At 51.2% G+C, this 17113-nt stretch overlaps 9 protein-coding genes across 9 annotated transcripts; 5 read left to right on the top strand and 4 right to left on the bottom strand.

The window, feature by feature from the left end:
* Positions 1–195: 195 nt before the first annotated feature.
* Positions 196–1420, bottom strand: CC1G_01125 (hypothetical protein; the record flags this gene model as incomplete). Its single annotated transcript, XM_001833011.2, has 7 exons — positions 196–614; positions 677–719; positions 770–830; positions 902–1004; positions 1058–1129; positions 1193–1265; positions 1322–1420. 7 exons carry the CDS (start codon positions 1418–1420, stop codon positions 196–198), a joined length of 870 nt encoding a protein of 289 aa, XP_001833063.2.
* A 533-nt stretch (positions 1421–1953) lies between these two features.
* On the bottom strand, positions 1954–3153 carry CC1G_01124 (oxidoreductase). Its single transcript, XM_001833010.2, has 4 exons — positions 2628–3153; positions 2338–2576; positions 2101–2279; positions 1954–2050 (listed from the first exon to the last, which is right to left on the bottom strand). Exons 1-3 carry the CDS (start codon positions 3117–3119, stop codon positions 2138–2140), a joined length of 873 nt encoding a protein of 290 aa, XP_001833062.1. The 5' UTR covers positions 3120–3153; the 3' UTR covers positions 1954–2050; positions 2101–2137.
* A 510-nt stretch (positions 3154–3663) lies between these two features.
* CC1G_01123 (hypothetical protein) lies at positions 3664–5204 on the bottom strand (the record flags this gene model as incomplete). Its single annotated transcript, XM_001833009.2, has 3 exons — positions 3664–3999; positions 4054–5106; positions 5163–5204. The coding sequence occupies 3 exons, from the start codon at positions 5202–5204 to the stop codon at positions 3748–3750; spliced, it is 1347 nt and encodes a 448-aa protein (XP_001833061.2). The 3' UTR covers positions 3664–3747.
* A 1235-nt stretch (positions 5205–6439) lies between these two features.
* CC1G_01122 (60S ribosomal protein L7) lies at positions 6440–7875 on the top strand. Its single transcript, XM_001833008.2, has 7 exons — positions 6440–6480; positions 6533–6548; positions 6609–6701; positions 6907–7073; positions 7127–7264; positions 7322–7502; positions 7561–7875. Exons 1-7 carry the CDS (start codon positions 6464–6466, stop codon positions 7699–7701), a joined length of 753 nt encoding a protein of 250 aa, XP_001833060.1. The 5' UTR covers positions 6440–6463; the 3' UTR covers positions 7702–7875.
* A 159-nt stretch (positions 7876–8034) lies between these two features.
* On the top strand, positions 8035–9285 carry CC1G_01121 (carbonic anhydrase). Its single transcript, XM_001833007.2, has 4 exons — positions 8035–8198; positions 8249–8343; positions 8398–8471; positions 8529–9285. Exons 1-4 carry the CDS (start codon positions 8079–8081, stop codon positions 9146–9148), a joined length of 909 nt encoding a protein of 302 aa, XP_001833059.1. The 5' UTR covers positions 8035–8078; the 3' UTR covers positions 9149–9285.
* Positions 9286–9445: 160 nt separating this feature from the next.
* Positions 9446–10994, top strand: CC1G_01120 (skeletal muscle/kidney enriched inositol 5-phosphatase; the record flags this gene model as incomplete). Its single annotated transcript, XM_001833006.2, has 5 exons — positions 9446–9650; positions 9742–10027; positions 10085–10477; positions 10530–10662; positions 10713–10994. 5 exons carry the CDS (start codon positions 9446–9448, stop codon positions 10992–10994), a joined length of 1299 nt encoding a protein of 432 aa, XP_001833058.2.
* Positions 10995–11154: 160 nt separating this feature from the next.
* On the bottom strand, positions 11155–11898 carry CC1G_01119 (hypothetical protein; the record flags this gene model as incomplete). Its single annotated transcript, XM_001833005.1, has 1 exon — positions 11155–11898. The coding sequence occupies one exon, from the start codon at positions 11896–11898 to the stop codon at positions 11155–11157; it is 744 nt and encodes a 247-aa protein (XP_001833057.1).
* Positions 11899–12077: 179 nt separating this feature from the next.
* On the top strand, positions 12078–14037 carry CC1G_13867 (pre-mRNA-processing protein 45; the record flags this gene model as incomplete). Its single annotated transcript, XM_002911785.1, has 5 exons — positions 12078–12094; positions 12148–12308; positions 12363–13021; positions 13072–13922; positions 13986–14037. 5 exons carry the CDS (start codon positions 12078–12080, stop codon positions 14035–14037), a joined length of 1740 nt encoding a protein of 579 aa, XP_002911831.1.
* Positions 14038–14426: 389 nt separating this feature from the next.
* On the top strand, positions 14427–16843 carry CC1G_13866 (hypothetical protein; the record flags this gene model as incomplete). The annotated part of the gene is made up of 11 exons (XM_002911784.1): positions 14427–14527; positions 14593–14637; positions 14714–14866; positions 14925–15306; positions 15360–15483; positions 15534–15587; positions 15650–15915; positions 15979–16089; positions 16116–16346; positions 16402–16552; positions 16608–16843. 11 exons carry the CDS (start codon positions 14427–14429, stop codon positions 16841–16843), a joined length of 1854 nt encoding a protein of 617 aa, XP_002911830.1.
* Between the last annotated feature and the right edge of the window lie 270 nt (positions 16844–17113).

Genomic DNA, 17113 nt, shown 5'->3' with positions numbered 1-17113 from the left:
CGGCTGGTCCATGCTGAAATAGACTTAAATACAGGCTATATATTTGTACAGTAGTAAAGCCCGACTGGACGACCAAAAAAAAGAAGGAAGTCACGGTGAGGGGGCAAAGCAAATTCATTGATGACCCTGTGTCAATATATATTATCACCACTTCTTCAACACGCCTTGGAATCAGAGAAGTGCGCCATGACGTACTTAGGAATAATCAGCGCCGGATACTTGGATCGTAGGATGACCACCACCTCCCACTTTCCCAATAGGACCCTTCTCGTCATGAGGCTGAGTCTCTGAGCGCGATCGTGTATCGTTGAAGAATTCCCCGACACGTAATCGGCGTGCACGGCGGCGACGAATAACCAGAAAGGCAACCAAGGCGACGAGGAGGATCCCGAGCAGCGCGCCTGTAACCGCCCCACCGACTTTATTCGCATAAGACATTTGACCAGCCTTTTCTTTTTCGGAAGCATCGCTTGCGGGCTTGGCTTCACCCTCAGGCGTTGTGGTCGGTTCAACAGCCTCAGGCTCCGTTTTAATGGAGGTTTCAGGGCCAAGCTTTCCATTCACAAGCGTTTCTGCTGGGGCAGGCGCTGACACCGCCGAAGATTCTGTTGCGTCTGTCATTGAGGTTCTTCAGTGTAATCACTGGATTAGGTGGATGTTGATGTGCATGACTCACTGGCATTCTCCCTGGCTAAGAACTGGTCGAATGTATCGCTTTCCTAACCACCCTCTATCAGCGACTGTGAAACAATTCTAGGTTGTGACTTACAGTAACGTCTTGATACGCCCAAGCAGGGACAAGAACACCCTCAGGCAGTGACTCAGGGAACCTGTAAAGTCGTTACATGCATGAAGGATACTAAGTCGAATAAAGCAAGGTTACTTACTCTCCTAGCGTGACTTGAGGACAATTGGCGGACCATTCGCTCCACCTAAAATTCCGAGCTTGTCCGAATTAAAGTAGACGTAGGTCGCTGTAAGACTGACCTTCTCACTGTCTTCCCCTGGCACAGGCCGCAGGCGGTCATCAAAGAGAATACCACTGTATTGCATATACATGTGTTTGCATTCGCGACCAATGTTGGGCCTGGATAATGTTGATCTTCGGCCAGTGGGAGGACTTCGAAAACTGGGCAAGCAAAAGATGTCAGATCGTGAACGCCACATGGAATAGGATCGCAGCGAAACTCACTGCCGTCTTCGCTGCAGACTGATTGCAAAGAGGCTGCGACTTCGCATGGAGTCTTTCCCTGCGAATTGTTTATCTACACCTCGCAGTCAGTCAGCGAGGCTGAAGTAGCAGCCGTGAAGCTGAACGAACCCAAGTGTAATATGGCAAACAAACCGCCTTTGAAGTTTGGGCGTACGCGATGGATGGAAGGCAAGAGAGAAGATAAAGGCCCAGCAGTGTCCAGACCATCGCGGTAACCAAGACACGTCCTCGTGCGCAGGGGCAGGGAAGGGGGATCAGAGGATGATCCTCATCTGAATCGGTTATAAGTAGAAAGTCAAGAACCTCCTGCCAGCGAGGGGGGGCTGCGCCGTCTGGACACACGAAGTACACATTGTGATATGAAGCATCACAACTTGCCGTCTACCTGACGGCTTCCGTTGTGGGTGATTATGGAGAGAACATCCATGTTGAACAAGGTGACAGTATGGCCGAGAACAAAAGGATGGTATATGTGGCATGTCGCGTCCCACGATTGGCATAGTCAAGGTTCGACTAATGCCGATTGGTAGGAATGAATGATGGGCGTGCCTATAAGCAAGACCAACAAACAGAAGAAGGACAGAACTTACGGTGCCACTGCGGCCTTTGGACACGCAGGTCTCATTTTGAAGGGTTGACGTTGGCGAGCAGATGTCATCTCTGGAAGAAGTCTGATCTCTAGACTTTATCGGAAGTAAAGTGTCTACGACTGGCAATATACGCCAGGATGAAGGACCAGGAGGCTGTCGACAATAAGTTTGGGAGCGAGGAAGCGAATGGCGGGCTCTGAGCTCTTAATATTTGCATTCCTTTCGGTATAAGGTAATGTACAATGGTCTACACGAAGACGTCAGCGCAAATAGTACATTCATTACACAAGGACGTACTATTGGGGATGGAATTTGATTTCTTCAAGTTACAAATTTACTCAAAGACATCGCGCATGTAGACACGCTTGTACAACTTGGCGCCTTCACGCTGAATAGCATCAATCTCTTCTTGAGTCAAATCAGGAATCTTCTCGGCGTCCTGGAATTCCTTGATACGCTCGGCTTTGCTCGTGGTTCTGGGTCAAAAGAGAGTCAGCAAGGCCGATATTGACAAAGTCCATGAAGGGAGCATACGTGATAACGACCACGCCCTTTTGCAAAAGCCATTTAGTCAAGACCTGGCCAGTAGAAACCGGAGCCCCTCTTGCTTTCTCCAACCTGGCGCGGATGTCGGGCAAAACGGCGTCCAAGGGTCCTCCAACAGCATGAGTCAAAGGAGTCAAGCCGCTGTAACTGGCAGTGACAATTCCCTTCTCCTTGTTCAAGTTGTAGATAGGCTCCGCTTGCTTCCAGACGTAAGGATGGAGTTCAATCTAATGAGGCATCTTAGTGCGGGGAGCTCATCCAAGGCGAGAATTACAAACCTGGTTAACGGCGGGCACAATTTCGGCGGTGCTGAGAATAGTGTTCAAGTCCTCGACACGGAAGTTGGAAACACCAATCGACTTGGCCAGTCCGTCGCGCTTCATGCCTTCCACCTGACGCCAAAGGTCCTGCAGCCTGCCTTCCTTATTGGCGGGAGAAGGGCTGTGAACGAGGAACAGGTCAACATAATCAATGCCGAGTTTCTTCAGGGATTCCTGCAAGGTCTCTTTTACACTCTGACCAGGGGCGAATCCGAGACCAGGTTTGAGCTTGGTGGTGATGAATAGCTCGGAGCGGGGTTTCCCAGTGGCTTTGATAGCGGCTCCAATGGACTCTTCGTTACCGTAGACCTGAGCACCGTCCAAATGGACTACGCCATTGTCCAGAGCGAGGCGAACGTTGTCCGTCGCGTCCTTGTTGTAGAGAGCAGTCCCAGTGCCAAAGCCGAGCCAAGGGATCTGGTTACCGTCGTTGAGCTTTACCGTCGACATTCTTGAGTGGAGTACAGAGCCAGGTTTTGAGCCCCTTTTTATAATTGCTGGAAGGAAAGACGATCGTGATGACCTATATGACGAATCATAACGGACCAGAATCCGATGTGTAAGAATCCATGAAATTCGAAGCTGAAGGAAATCCATAGACTGACGGGACCAATTACCAATGTCGAGGCTCGCGGCTCGCCTGCCCTAAAGATAATTTCAAAGTCCGATTAGAAAAAGCGCTCGGCCCCCACGTCCTTCCCTTATCTTTTAACAACTACTCCAGGCGCGCTCACATGTTCGCCAGCCCCTTCTCTACAGCGCGGGCGGAAATCGAAAGCGTCTCAGAATAGTCGATGCACCCTTTGGCCGGTCAACCTGCATAGTGGTGGTTGCTCTCGGTCACCTGGTGTACCAACACTTTTTTTCGTCAATCCTTTCTTGGTAGCCTCATACAACGTTTAGCCGGCTTAGAATGGCGTCAGAAAATGTATTCCATACTCATAAATATAAAGATAAATCATGTACTAAACAGGATGACGAACAGTCTGGTACAGGTTTACAATGCTGGGTGTACAATTTGTACAATACACACAACAGGATCGAAAGTACACGTGTAAACAAGACAGTATCCATGCCGTTAAGGTGATTGGTTGGTGGGGGAAAGGGCCACTTGGCTGCCAGAAGCATAGCGCAGCGTGACAACCTTTGCCTCCATGGGTGTGGGCGAAGGGCTAGCTCTGTACGGATAACCAAGAGAAGACCCTGCGACGGAAGAGCGCCCGTTGGAGATGCCTGAAAACCCGGACAAGGAAGCGCCAATGCTTTCCCGCGTGAAGCTCTGCCGCGTATAGTAGGCATGGTCGTCGACTGATTCGTAGTCTCCGTATTCCTGAGTCAAGACGTCAGTCTACGTTGAACCTATGGGCTGGAAGGAAGGCTTTACCTTGACATCAACCAAGCGAGCATCAGTTGAAACCCTGGGAGGAAGCGTGGGGGATTCCGGTCGAACGTCCGAACCAGAGGCGACACTTTGTGGGATCGAATTGCGATTGTTCATGAGGGGCGGAATGAAAGGTTGAGGTTGCTGAGCCTGAGCAAAAGGGTAAGGCGAAGTAACTCTACTCTCGCCGTCTCCTTGGCCATACTGAGCCATATAGGCTGTGGATGGAGGAGTTCGATTCCTGCGGCGGCGAAGAATGAAGAAATAAACGAGTCCAGCGATAAGTAAGAGGAGGAAAAGTCCACCAATAATACCTCCGATGATAGCTCCCAAGTTGTTCGACTTGCGAGAATCACCAGAAGCATCGTCCCCAGACCCACCGGGAGGTCCATTGTTACCACCTGGCTTGCTTGTGGGATTAAGGCCAAATGGATCGTCACTAGGGTTGGGAACGACGTAGTGTGGGGAATTGGGGTCCTGTTGTTCTGGTGAAAGCGTTGAGGTGCGTGTGCGCGTGTTAGTGGAAGGATTGGAATTGGAAACGATCGAAGATTCATTTGTCTCAGCTGGGTTGGAAGCATCCCGCGAAGCAGTCGTCTCGACTATCCGTGTGATGATAACGGTAATGCTGCTGTCGGCGATGGTAGAGATGATTGTCTCTGTATCTGGCTGCTGTGGCTGAGCTGGATTATTGGGTTGGGTTGGTTGCTGAGTGGGTCCTGCCGGAGGTGTACTTGGCGGTGCCGGCTGTTGAGGCTCGGTTGGCTGCTGGGGCGGAGAGGGTCGTTCAGTTTGAGGGGGAGGCCGGGGAGGTTGCGGGGGTTGAGTAGGCTGCGGGGGTTGTGCTCCAGATTGAGCCCGTCTCGGGTCGAATCTATCGTCCGGAGGATTATCCTGTTCCAAATGAACACGACGAATTGCGGGTAGGATATTATTGTTGCTTACGTTGTACCTGAGAAACAGCCAGGAAGGAAGCTGGAACGATCCGGCTGCAGACACACTTTTGATTGAGCGCCTATCTTTACAAGCTCGCATGAGTACTGACCACCCTCGATGCTAGAAAGTCAAAGTGAGTGACTTTAGACACTACTCTCAGGAGAATGGTTACTCACCCTCCGTTTACAACATTGTGGCTGTTGCAGTTCTGACGCCATTGACGGAAACTACAACGCGGTTCAGCGAGAAATAAGCCGACAGGGATATGAGATCTCATACGGCCAAGGTTGTCTCCCATTGCAGACTTCGCAAGCCATGACCAAGGAATAGTAGACCGACGAGCAGATACACCTGTTCTGGTACTCAGATGTGGGTCCGTCGTTCAGCGGGCGCTGGAATCCTGTGGGCTGTCGACCTAATGGATAGGGGTGACATGAGACGGCTGTAATCCGTTCCCTAACATCTCGACTCACTCGTACTACAACTCGACGAGCGCCGCAGTTGGTCCGCGATAGAACACGGGTTCATTCCCATCTGTTCGCCAGAGTCTCTCTTAAGCTGTTGTCATCGCTATTTTGGGTAAGGAAGCGAGGACGTACCCAGCTCGGACATGATTGCGCCAGTCCCGAGGCCACCCACTGTGCAACGAAGAGCAGGGTGAGGAGGGTTGTCAGCAAGGACATGGATAAAGGAATGTAAGGGTTAGGGTGGTGGGGAAAAAGACATCGAATGGGAAAACCACCTCAGCGGGTGGGCTCGGTCGGTCAGATGGTTTTGTTTGATTCGAGAATGATGGATCACACCCTATCACCCCCTGTGAGCCCCTGTGAGAAGTCTGATGTTTCGTCGGGGCTAATAGCATGATCCATCCTCCCAGCGGAGGTTCCAAAAAGAAGAAGAAAGGCTTGAAGAGGCGCGACAGTGCCGAACGACGGACACCTCTGAGGCACACTTGGAGCGACAACATGCAAGACGCACAGAGATGCATACTGGGCAGGGCCAGGGGGCTAGCAGTGGCATCATTCAAATTTCGACATGACTTTCCTGTTTTTCAAATAATGTTCCACTGTTCCAGGTCGAAAGGGTTAACGTTGTTGCACAGATTTCTGTGATTCGTCGAGATATATTACCTGAATATCCTGAATATATTTCCTGCAATTCCGCTGAGTTTTGAACGAAGGGCGACTGAACGAATCTCGATGCCATGGCCGTTGTTGAGCAGTCCAGCGACGATCAGAAAGTTTATTCGGTGAGTGCCACGCGAGCGATGACACGCCGGCGGGTCGCGGGAAAACAGTGGGCGAGGCGCTGATCAATGACATCGAGGGCGCATCACCGCCGAAAGGGTCAGCTTGGGGTTAGGGTCCTCTATTAGTCAGAACTATACAGCTCTCAAGCCACTACCGGCGCTTGCCGAGTGGTCCCCGACACACTTTGAGATTGTCGACAGAAAGTCCGCACGTCGTCAAGATCCCAAATGGCCCCCTCAACAACGTACGTCCCGATGCTTGAGCACTGTACATGACGAAACTAACGTCTTGTTTAGCGTCCCGACCGCCGCGGTTAGTAGCGAGCACCAGTTTTGGAGATGGGATTTGGAAGTTGATTTCGTGTTGATATAGGCCATCGAGGTCCCGGAGACCCTCCTCAAGAAACGCAAGCAAAACGAAAAGGCCCGGGAAGAGCGACTCGCTGCTGCCACCGCTGCCCGCAAGGTGAGATTTGCCTCGATTATGCTGGGAACTTGGGGAGGGACTTCTGGGAGTTTTATGATGCATTCGATTCATTCGAAGAATGGCTAGTGTTAACGCACGATGCTGCCTTCAATTAACCATCTTTCGGGACTGAAATTTTGGCTTTTGGCGACTTTATATTCAAACGCAACCTTGGAATTTGAGCTTACGCGCTTTTATTTTCCAGGCTGCCAAGGCTAAGCGAAAGGTCATCTTCAAGCGCGCCGAGGCCTATGTGAAGGAGTACCTCAACAAGGAGAAGGAGGAGATTCGATTGAAGCGTGCTGCCCGTGCATCTGGCGACTACTATGTTCCTGCCGAACCCAAACTCTACTTCGTGATCCGTATCAAGGGGTGAGTCCTCCGTTAGTTATCTCGCTCCAAACTGTAGCTTGACAATGTCACAGTATCAACGAAATTGCTCCCAAACCCCGCAAAATCCTCCAGCTCCTCCGTCTCCTCCAAATTAACAACGGTGTCTTTGTGAAGGCCACCCGTGCCACCCAGCAGATGCTCCGTCTCGTTGAGCCCTACGTCGCCTATGGGTGAGCAAATCTGCCGTAACGTTTTACCGACGACACAAGTGCTTATCCGAATTGCAGCGAACCCAACCTCAAAACTGTCCGGGAACTTATCTACAAGCGCGGCTACGGCAAGGTCGACAAGCAGCGTATTCCCCTCACCAACAACCAGGTCATTGAGCAAGCACTCGGCAAGTACGACATCCTTTGTGTTGAAGACTTGGTCCACGAAATCATCTCTGTTGGCCCCAACTTCAAGCAGGTGGGTCGATTGTTCCTATGCTAGCCTTATCGTGACGCTAACGGCCGGTTGTTTCTAGGCCTCCAACTTCCTCTGGCCCTTCAAGCTCTCCAACCCCACTGGCGGCTGGAGGACGCGCAAGTTCAAGCACTATATCGAGGGTGGTGACTTTGGTGACCGGGAGTCGAACATCAACAAGCTCGTTAGACAGATGAACTAAACAGCTTGTATCCATTTGCGTTTCTTATCCGTTTAAAGGAGATGCTTGATGTGGGCCAGGCGGCTTCTCTCAGATTTTGGATGGGACCATCCGTTACCTATGTTCTTCCTATGCACTATGACGACCATGAGCATTATTTTTGTTATCAATAGCCACGCACGCATAACCCACGCCATCGTTTCAGAGAGTGATCATGAGTTCATTTATTGATTCTCCAACCCCAAAAGTGAAAAATTGTTAAGCGATCGGTGACGGGGCAAGCGGGAGACAGGTCCGAAGTGGCGATAAATAAAAGGCAGTGATGTCGGGCCCTGATTCGTGACCAAACGCCCCCATCCCACCACTCACCACAGCCGCCACCTCAAGAGTTCTGCTCGATGAGTCGCCATGAACACCCGATCCAGCGTATGCTGACGGCCAACGCCCAGTGGGCTGAGGACGTCCAGAGGGCTGAGCCTTCGTTTTTTGAGCAGTCTGCCAAGGGCCAGTCCCCCCATGTGAGTTTCTCGCTTTGTCGACAAACACACACTGCTCACTCATCAATTAGACGCTCTGGATCGGTTGCGCAGATTCTCGAGTACCAGACTCTATCGTCACTGGCTCAAAACCAGGTGAAATCTTTGTCCATCGCAATATCGCGAAGTATGTCTCTATCACTGCCTTAAAAACCTCCCCTCTAACTCCGCTACCCCACAGCCAGCTCAAATTGGACGACTACAATGCCCTGTCCGTCCTTCGCTATGCTGTCGACTATCTCGGTGTAGAACACGGTGCATTATTTCACATTCTTTCTTGACGAGCGTCATTCCAACCATTCTCCTACCTAGTTGTCGTCGTTGGCCACACCGAGTGCGGTGGTGCAGCAGCCTGCCTTGCCGCCGCTCAGGACGTCAACCTCGACCTCGACAAGCCCATCGCCACCGTCGGCTCTCTCCCTCCCGACTCGTCGCTCAACAGGTGGCTCGAGCCTCTCACCCGACTTGCCGTGTCGCTCGAGCTGTCCAGTACCCCCCACGAGGAGGCTCTTCCTCTGGTCGTTGAAGAGAACGTGAAGATGCAGGTTGAAAACCTGGCCAAGACGCATGCTATCACGGAGGCATGGACCAAGGGCACCAGGAAGGGACAGGATGTCTGGATCCATGGATGGGTCTACGATATCTCGACTGGAAAGTTGAGGGACCTCAACGTTTCTCGAGGCCCTCCTCCCAAGAAACCTCTCGCTGAAACCCCGGTCTGCGCTGAACCTGAGGAGTACATCCCTGTTGACGAACCTGTCTACGGGCAACCCAGCGATTACATCCACGTCGACAACGCTCTCCCCTATTACTATGAGGAACCCGAGGAGTACAACCCTATCAAGGCTGGCCCGGCTCACTATGGAGTGAGCGAGGAATACGCCCAAGTCGACAAACCTCCCAAGGCTGGTCCGATTCAGGTCTTTGCTTGAATATAACTACCCGAATTACAACACGGACGGACATATCTATAGCTACTAGTACATACAATTCACAATTCAGAAACAGAAGCAAATTAGTGTAATCCAACAAGAAGTTACTTATTAGAAATGGTCAAACTATTGGTTTATTCGCTGTGACATTGAGTAATGATGACGCTCGCATTTGGTTAGCGGACCTCGGACGACGGTCACGCTTGTCCATCACTCACTTGGTCCAAACCTTGGGGCACACGGTGGCCTCGCGGTCGTACTGACTCTTCTTCTCAATTCTCCGAAACGACCATTCTCATGGCAGCCAACCAGAATTCCGAGGGGCTGCTAGTCCAGATAACCTCCTATAACACCAACCTCCAGGGCGTGCTCGGGCTGCCGCAAGATCTTGTCGACTGGCTCTCACCCACTCTCCAGGTCTCCAACTTTCTGTCGGGCAAAAAGAGAGCTCCAGACATTGTCGCTGTGGGTTTCCAGGAACTGCTGCCTCTGCATCTGGGCCGTGAGTTTCGTCCCTTGGCCATGGGAGTCGTTTATTTAAACTAATGGGTCTACCCGGTACCCTCCTCCGCACCTATCTCCAACTGTACTAGTCGCTGGCCTTTCCAAAGCTGTTCTAGACAATCGCAATGCGCTTATCCTCTCTCAGATAGAGGCACACGCGCCGAACAAGGAGTCGTATTCCCTCGTCGCCAAGATCGCCAATGTGGGGATTGCGCTATTGGTTTATGCGCGCGATGATGGGATTGCGAGGAGGATTGGGGATGTGCAGACCCAATGGACGGGTACTGGACCAGGGTATATGGGGAATAAAGGTGCGGTTGGCGTGAGGTTTACCGTGAGCGGCGTGGATGGTGCGGCAGTTCCGGAAGTCTATACGTGAGTCTGGATAATATTCTGCTCGCTGGAGGAATACTGAACGCGTGATGTCATCAGGTTTGTCAATTGCCATTTGACCCCGCACGACCATAAACTTCAACATCGTCTGAACGACTATAAACATATCGTCTCGACCCTTCTCTTCAAGCCTATTTCACCGTCTAGCCATGTCCCAAGCACGCTCTACGACACGTCCCATCTCTTCGTCTTTGGAGATATGAACTTTCGATTGGATACACCCGTGTCAACATCTATCGTCTCTCCCAAGAAGGACTTTGCAGCCTTTGAGGAATCACTGGATAAGCCCACATTTAGGGAGGAGGTGAAAGAATATGATCAACTCCTCGTGGAGAAGAGGAAGGGGAACGTGTTTGTTGGGTTGAGAGAGGGCGAGTTTTGGAAGTTCAAATGTAGTTACAAGTATAAGATCGGGGAAACGGATAGGTATAGGTGCGTTCTCATTATTGTTTCTTGAAGGGCAATGCTGATTGGACTTGGGTAGCTCGAGGAGGACGCCTGCGTGGACTGACCGGATTTTGTATGCAACGTTTACGGATTCTGCAAGTGAGCCAGACAAGTCGGCAATCCAAAACCTCTTGTATACAAGTATTCCCTCTTATACCACTTCAGATCATGTAGGGCTTTTTCTTTCTCTTCTCCTCGACAGTGCTGACTGCATTTTTAGAAACCCGTTGTATCTCTCCTTTTGTTACCCCCGACACCACCTCCGTCCTCGACAATCCCAACCATTCCTTTACCAGCATCTTACAAGCCCACTCCAGACCCTCGTGCCAACCTGAAGAAGTACACTGGTCGCGTTCTCGATAGAGCTGTTGGTATTATCTGGTGGCTCCTCACCTTCCTCGGAGCTGGTTCAGGGTTCGTCGGGTTCGTCAACTTTTTTGTCGGGCTTGGTGCATTTACTTGGTGGAGGGGTCGGGCGGGTAACGGGAGTAACAACGTATGATGGGCATTATGTCCAGGGTAAAGGCTATGTGCAGGTATCAAGATGCTGTATGTATGTAGAAATTATGGACTCGTTTAATGTATAATGTTGTCGTTGTAAGGCTCTGGATATATATATATGCAAGGAGTCGTCGATGGCGACCTCGCCTGGGCAAAGGACTTTACTGCCGAATGGACAGAGTCGGGTTGGCTTGGTGCGGTTGCCTCTGTTGTCGAAGCGTATGGGCCATATGCCGCACGCAGTTGTTCAAGTCAGTGGCAGTCCACGGTCTTGTAGGGTCAATCCCTAGCTCCGTCAAGAGCTCAGGCCAATGATTGCCAAAACAATACGTGTCAGGTTTGGGCAGGTAAATTCCCAAGTGGGTCAGGGCCATAGACGCCTCGTTGGAAAGGGTTTGGTTATTCGAGTGCAGCCGATCGCATGCAGCGCGTAATGAATCATTTTGGGCTTCGAGGTCCTTGATTTCCTGTGCTGTAGCTGCTCTCTCGGCAGCAGACGCGTCCGAGCTCTGCCTCTGAAGTTGTTCAGACTGTCGTCTGAGTTGTGCATGGGCTAACTCCAATTGACGCGTAAGGTAAGCGACTTTGGCTTCCAGTTGTTGCTTCTCTTGTGCATGCTGGGCAGTGCGGTTCTCCTGTTGAGCGTTAGACGCGTTGTGGATTTCCAGGGTTTTTGCCCGCTCGTATGAGACGGCCTGTGCGACTTCGCGGTTCAACAAGTGCATAAAGATGTCTGCAGACTTTTGGATGGCGGTCCCAAGTGGCGGACAGCTAGGCTTCGCGTTTGTGACTGGGTGGCCAGCTTGTCCGTTTTGAGATTGCAGAAACGGTCTGTGGGGCATGACCGGCTCTGGAGGACACCACGGCTCAAAGTCTGAATCGAGTTGAGTAGGCGGTGCGGGCATAGTGGTAGAAGCCAATGAGCCATCTTTTGATACAAGTCCTGAGGTAAAAAAACGTCCCTGAAACTAGCTCATCAAACGAGAAGCGGCGTCTTATTTGTCATCATCTTCCGGAACAAACAACGTTCCACCGTTACAGCCACCGTCATGACCAATGGTCTCCTTAGCTCTCGACGACGACCATGGCTGCTTTGGCATCGTAAGTGCATCTTTTATGTCATTTACAAGAAATGCTGTTGACGGTATACACAGACTCTTACCGGCTCCATTGAATGCCCCAGCCGTTCCAGACAACGAGAACCATGTTCCAACCGTTACCCCAATTGCACCAACTCAATCGGTAATTATCCGGACAGCTGTTCCACCCTATGGACAGCGAGTAGGTTGGAAACCAACAAGTCAAGAAGACTTTGGTGAGTAATTGATCTTTTGTACCCCGCTACAGTTTGGCTGACCCTGGAACTAAGGTGATGGTGGCTCATACCCTGAATGCCATGTCGCGCAGTATCCTCTCGGTCTGGGAAAGAAGAAGACTGCCGCCGGAAACACCCTCGCACTGCAGGTCGACAGCGAAGGCAACGTCCGCTACGATGCCATCGCCCACCAAGGCCAACGAGAAGGCAAAGTCGTCCAGTCCCAGTTCAAAGACCTCGTCCCCCTCGCACACCGCAAAGACCTTGATGACGCTGCTCGAAGCATGGAACGGCCTTCTGAAGAGGAGGTCATGGAAACTGCTGAACGAACCAAGGCCGCCTTGGAGAAGTTGGTGAATGGGAAGATAAAAGCGGCGCAACCAAAAAATGTACCGGAGAGTCAGGGAAAGACAACGTATATACGGTATACGCCTGGGCAACAGAATGGAGGGCAAGGGTTGAACCAGAGGATTATAAAGATGACGGAGGTGGTGGAGGATCCGTTGGAACCGCCTAGATTCAAGCACAAGAAGATCCCTCGTGGCCCACCCAGTCCTCCCCCACCGGTTTTACGAAGTCCACCGCGCAAAGCAACAGCCGCCGAACAAAAGGAGTGGATGATTCCTCCGTGTATTTCCAATTGGAAGAACAACAAGGGTTTCACCATTCCTCTCGACAAGCGGTTAGCGGCAGATGGTCGTGGCCTGCAGGATGTGAGTGCATATGTTTCCACCTTTTCAATGTATCGCTAAGCGTGGTCTAGGTACACATCAACGATAACTTTGCCAAATTTTCCGAAGCTCTTTTCGTCGCTGATCGACATGCCCGTGAAGAAGTTCGACAGCGAGCACTCATGCAACAGAAACTCGCTCAAAAGGAGAAGGAGGCGAAGGAGGAGAATCTTCGCATGCTCGCCCAACGAGCGCGTGAAGAACGTAGTGGGATTGCACCTAAACCTTCTGCTCAGTCTCAGGCTGCAATGAAGTCTTCGTTCGCAGCGTACGACAGTGGCAGTGACAGCGAGGCCGAATCTGGTTCGGACTCGGAGAGCGATGACGATGAGGACGCAAGGAAGATTCGAGACCAGATGAGGGCGGAGAAGAGACGAGAACGAGAGCGGGAGATGCGAATGAACAACATGGGTACCGAGCAGCGAGCCAAGATGCTCGCTCGACAACAAAACCGAGATATTTCGGAAAAGATTGCGCTCGGTCTGGCCAAACCTACCATGTCGAAAGAGTCAATGTTGGATTCCCGACTTTTCAACCAGGAGAGCCTGTCCGGGAGTTTCGGCGACGACGAATCATACAACCTCTACGACAAACCCTTGTTCCATGGCTCCACTGCCGCTGCTGCTATCTACAAGGCCAGGGGCAACATGGCCGAAGGCAATGAAGATTCGTTCGGTGGGGGTACGGAGGAGGGTATTGGGCGTGCGTTGGACAATGATCGGTTCAGTCTTGGTCGGCCCAAGGTCGGGTTTGAAGGCGCCGCTGACCAGGAGGTTCGGGAAGGCCCCGTGCAGTTTGAGAAGGATACTGGAGACGTTTTCGGTGTCAATCAGTTCTTGGACGAAGCAAAGGCTGGGAAGAAGCGTGGACTGGAAGCAGGAGGGTAAGTGCTACAGTCATCTGCTGCCGCAAGGTTCAATTGCTGACCTGCCATTTCGGCCAACAGATCGAGCTCAAGGAAACGGCAACAACTGGACCGTGCAGGAGACCGGGAGTAGATTCCTCGCCTTTCGACCCTTCTATCGGTTTCTCGGTTCCGCTTTATGTATTTTATTGGTTTGTAACGCACTACTTACTTACTCTGTTGATATACGATCTGTAATATAATGGTCTTTCAAGACTTGTGTGGACACATTACTTCTGCATTGTCTGATACCCATCTCCATGTCCGGAAGCCGGGCTGTAGGACACAGTATCAAGGACACGAGTCGTCGCCACCGCAAGTGCTGTAAACAGAAGGCCTCGTGTTGTCGAAACTAGCACCGCCCGTGCCACACTGGAAACGGCAAGTGGGCACTAGCGCCCTACAATCTGGATATAATATAAAATGATTCTGGGTGCACTTGTCTTTCACTTGCATATATCCTTCGCCTTCGCTTGACCCAGTATGACACCGTACAACTACACCCGTCAGCCCTACGTAGGCTCAAGGAGGAGACTTGTGCTTGCTTTTGATGTTGGAACCACTTACAGCGGTGTTTCGTATAGGTGCGGTAGTGGCTTCATGGATAAAGCTTAAGAACCGACCTACTAATACTATGCGCGGGCACCAGTATCCTCGACCCAGGTCAAGTCCCAGAGATCAAAGGTGTAACGCGGTACGTAGTGATCCAGCGACTCGCTGTAAAGCAATGAGGACAGATTTGAATGTCGATATCACTCGTGGTTGAACAGATTTCCGGCCCATGAGCAAGTCAGCGGAGCCTCCAAGATCCCAACTGTGATATACTATGACCGTGCAGGCAATGCTGTGGCCGTCGGTGCAGAAGCGCTCCGCGAAGGGGTGTACGAAATGGCAGAAGATGAGGGCTGGGAGAAGGCTGAATGGTAAATTATCATGTTCATCTATTTCCTGACATTTCTATATGACACCAAATTATTTCAGGTTCAAGATGCACATCAGGCCCAAGAACGAAACCTCCAGCCACATTACCTCTCGAATTCCCCCTCTCCCGCGAAACAAGACTGTTGTCCAAGTAGTTGCGGACTACCTCGTCTACCTCTTCCGTTGCGCCCGTGATTACATCCAGGTCACCCACGCTAATGGAAGGGACCTATGGGAATCGGTTGAAAGGGATATTCATTTCGTTATCTCGCATCCGAACGGTTGGGAGGGGTACCAGCAGACGCAGATACGCGAGGCAGTAGTGTTGGCTGGGTTTATACCCGATACGAACGAGGGGCATGCGAGGGTTTCCTTCGTTACTGAAGGCGAGGCAAGCCTGCACTTTTCAATTAGAAACGGGCTGCCTAGCGGGGCAATGCAGGTGAGTATTTTCTGCATTTCTCGGGATATCATTTAAACAAGCGTGTAATACAGAAAGGAGAAGGCGTTGTTATCGTCGATGCTGGAGGTGGAACGATTGATATCAGTACCTACAGTCGCCAGCTTCAAGATATAGTCAAGAATGGTGAAAACTTTGAGGAGATTGCTGCGCCTCAGTGTAAGTCCAACTGCCTTTCTTTATTTCCTTTGTCACTCATGATTGTGTAGGCCACTTCTATGGTTCGGTATTCGTCAGTATCAACGCGCGGCTATACCTGGAAAGTAAGGTCCACCCTTCTCTTGGCATGGGTCGCGACGGGCGCTAAACCACCCCGTTGCACCAGAACTCCTCGAAGAATCGGATTTTCTCGACGACATCGACCATATCGTCAGGTGCTTTGACAAAACGACCAAGGTCCGCTTCAGTGACGACAAGCAGGCACAATATGTCAAATTCGGGTCTACCAGGGATAATGATGAGGTTTGTGGGATCCGGTTCGGGCAGTTGAAGATCGCTGGCGACCAGGTTGCCACTTTCTTTGAGCCGTCTATCCAGTGTATTGTCGATGTTGTCAAGGATCAGCTGAAGACTGCTCACAAGGGTATCTCTGTACGTTTTCAAAGCGCTCGCCCATCAAGTTCGTCCCTTCCTGATTCCCTCCCAACTTCCCAGCATGTTGTCCTCGTCGGAGGTTTCGCTGCAAGTGACTGGTTGTTCAATCAAGTCCAGTCTCACCTGTCAAAAGACGGGCTGAACGTCATTCGCCCTGAGATCTACGTGTCGGTCTGTTTCCCCGTGACAATCGTTAGAATGCTGACGTCCCTGGTTCTAGCAACAAGGCCGTTTCCGATGGTGCCATTTCGTACCATCTCGATCATCTTGTCAAGACGCGTGTCTCTAAGATGGCTTATGGCACCTTCCGCTCCGTTGAATACGACCCGCACGACCAGGAGCACGTTGCTCGCCGAAAAACCCAGTCAACGATCATGCCATCTGGTCGTGAGGTGATTCCTGACGCATTCGCAATCATTCTTCCTAGGGTGAGACCAGTGCTACGGGCCATAGATGCTGGCACCGACTAATCATTCGCCCCAGAACACACAAGTGTCAGAGAAGAAAGAGTTTAAGAGGTATTTCTGGAAAGAGGCGGATAGTCGAAGTGAACTACAGCTTTCGAAGGTTACCTCTGACGTATGGTGCTATCGAGGCGCTGATGCAAATCCTCGCTGGAAAGACGTAGACGCCGGTCAGTGCATTATCACTCAGCTCCATGCGCCTCACGTCTAATATGTATGGCTCAGAGAACTATAGGAAGCTCTTTACCATAGAGCTGGATCTCTCCCATCTTCCAATCAAGCCTACCGTCAAGCTGAACGGAAAGTCTGGGGAGTTCTACCACTTGGAATACGGGTATATAATTAACTTCAGCTCGGTGGAGATGACCGCACAGTTGTCCTGGACCGAGGATGTGGGTACCTCTATTTCCATTACTGTTAGTGGTACTGATACAACTCTGCACTGGGAATCAGGGTGTTGAGAAACGGCTAGTCTCCCTCACGAGTACTCTCTGACACCATACTGACCATTCAGTAATTACAGGAGTCCTGCGAAGATTATCTATGACCCGGAGGACTGATGCTACAACAAGGACTTTGCCCCGGCATGCACTTGTATTGTTACCGATGTACCATACAAATCAGCGGAAAGCTACGCCCTCTATGTGACCTTGTGCCATACGTTCCGTGAAGATTTCTTCATGTTCGGCATCCGCGGCTAAATGAGGAAGGTGTGCCCCTAAAATTAGCGC

Source organism: Coprinopsis cinerea (assembly GCF_000182895.1).
Source record: "Coprinopsis cinerea okayama7#130 chromosome 2 map unlocalized cont3.2, whole genome shotgun sequence".
In the NCBI taxonomy this organism is placed as follows: domain Eukaryota; kingdom Fungi; phylum Basidiomycota; class Agaricomycetes; order Agaricales; family Psathyrellaceae; genus Coprinopsis; species Coprinopsis cinerea.
The sequence above is the reverse complement of the archived record's forward strand: the minus strand, read 5'-3'. Positions and strand labels throughout refer to the sequence as shown.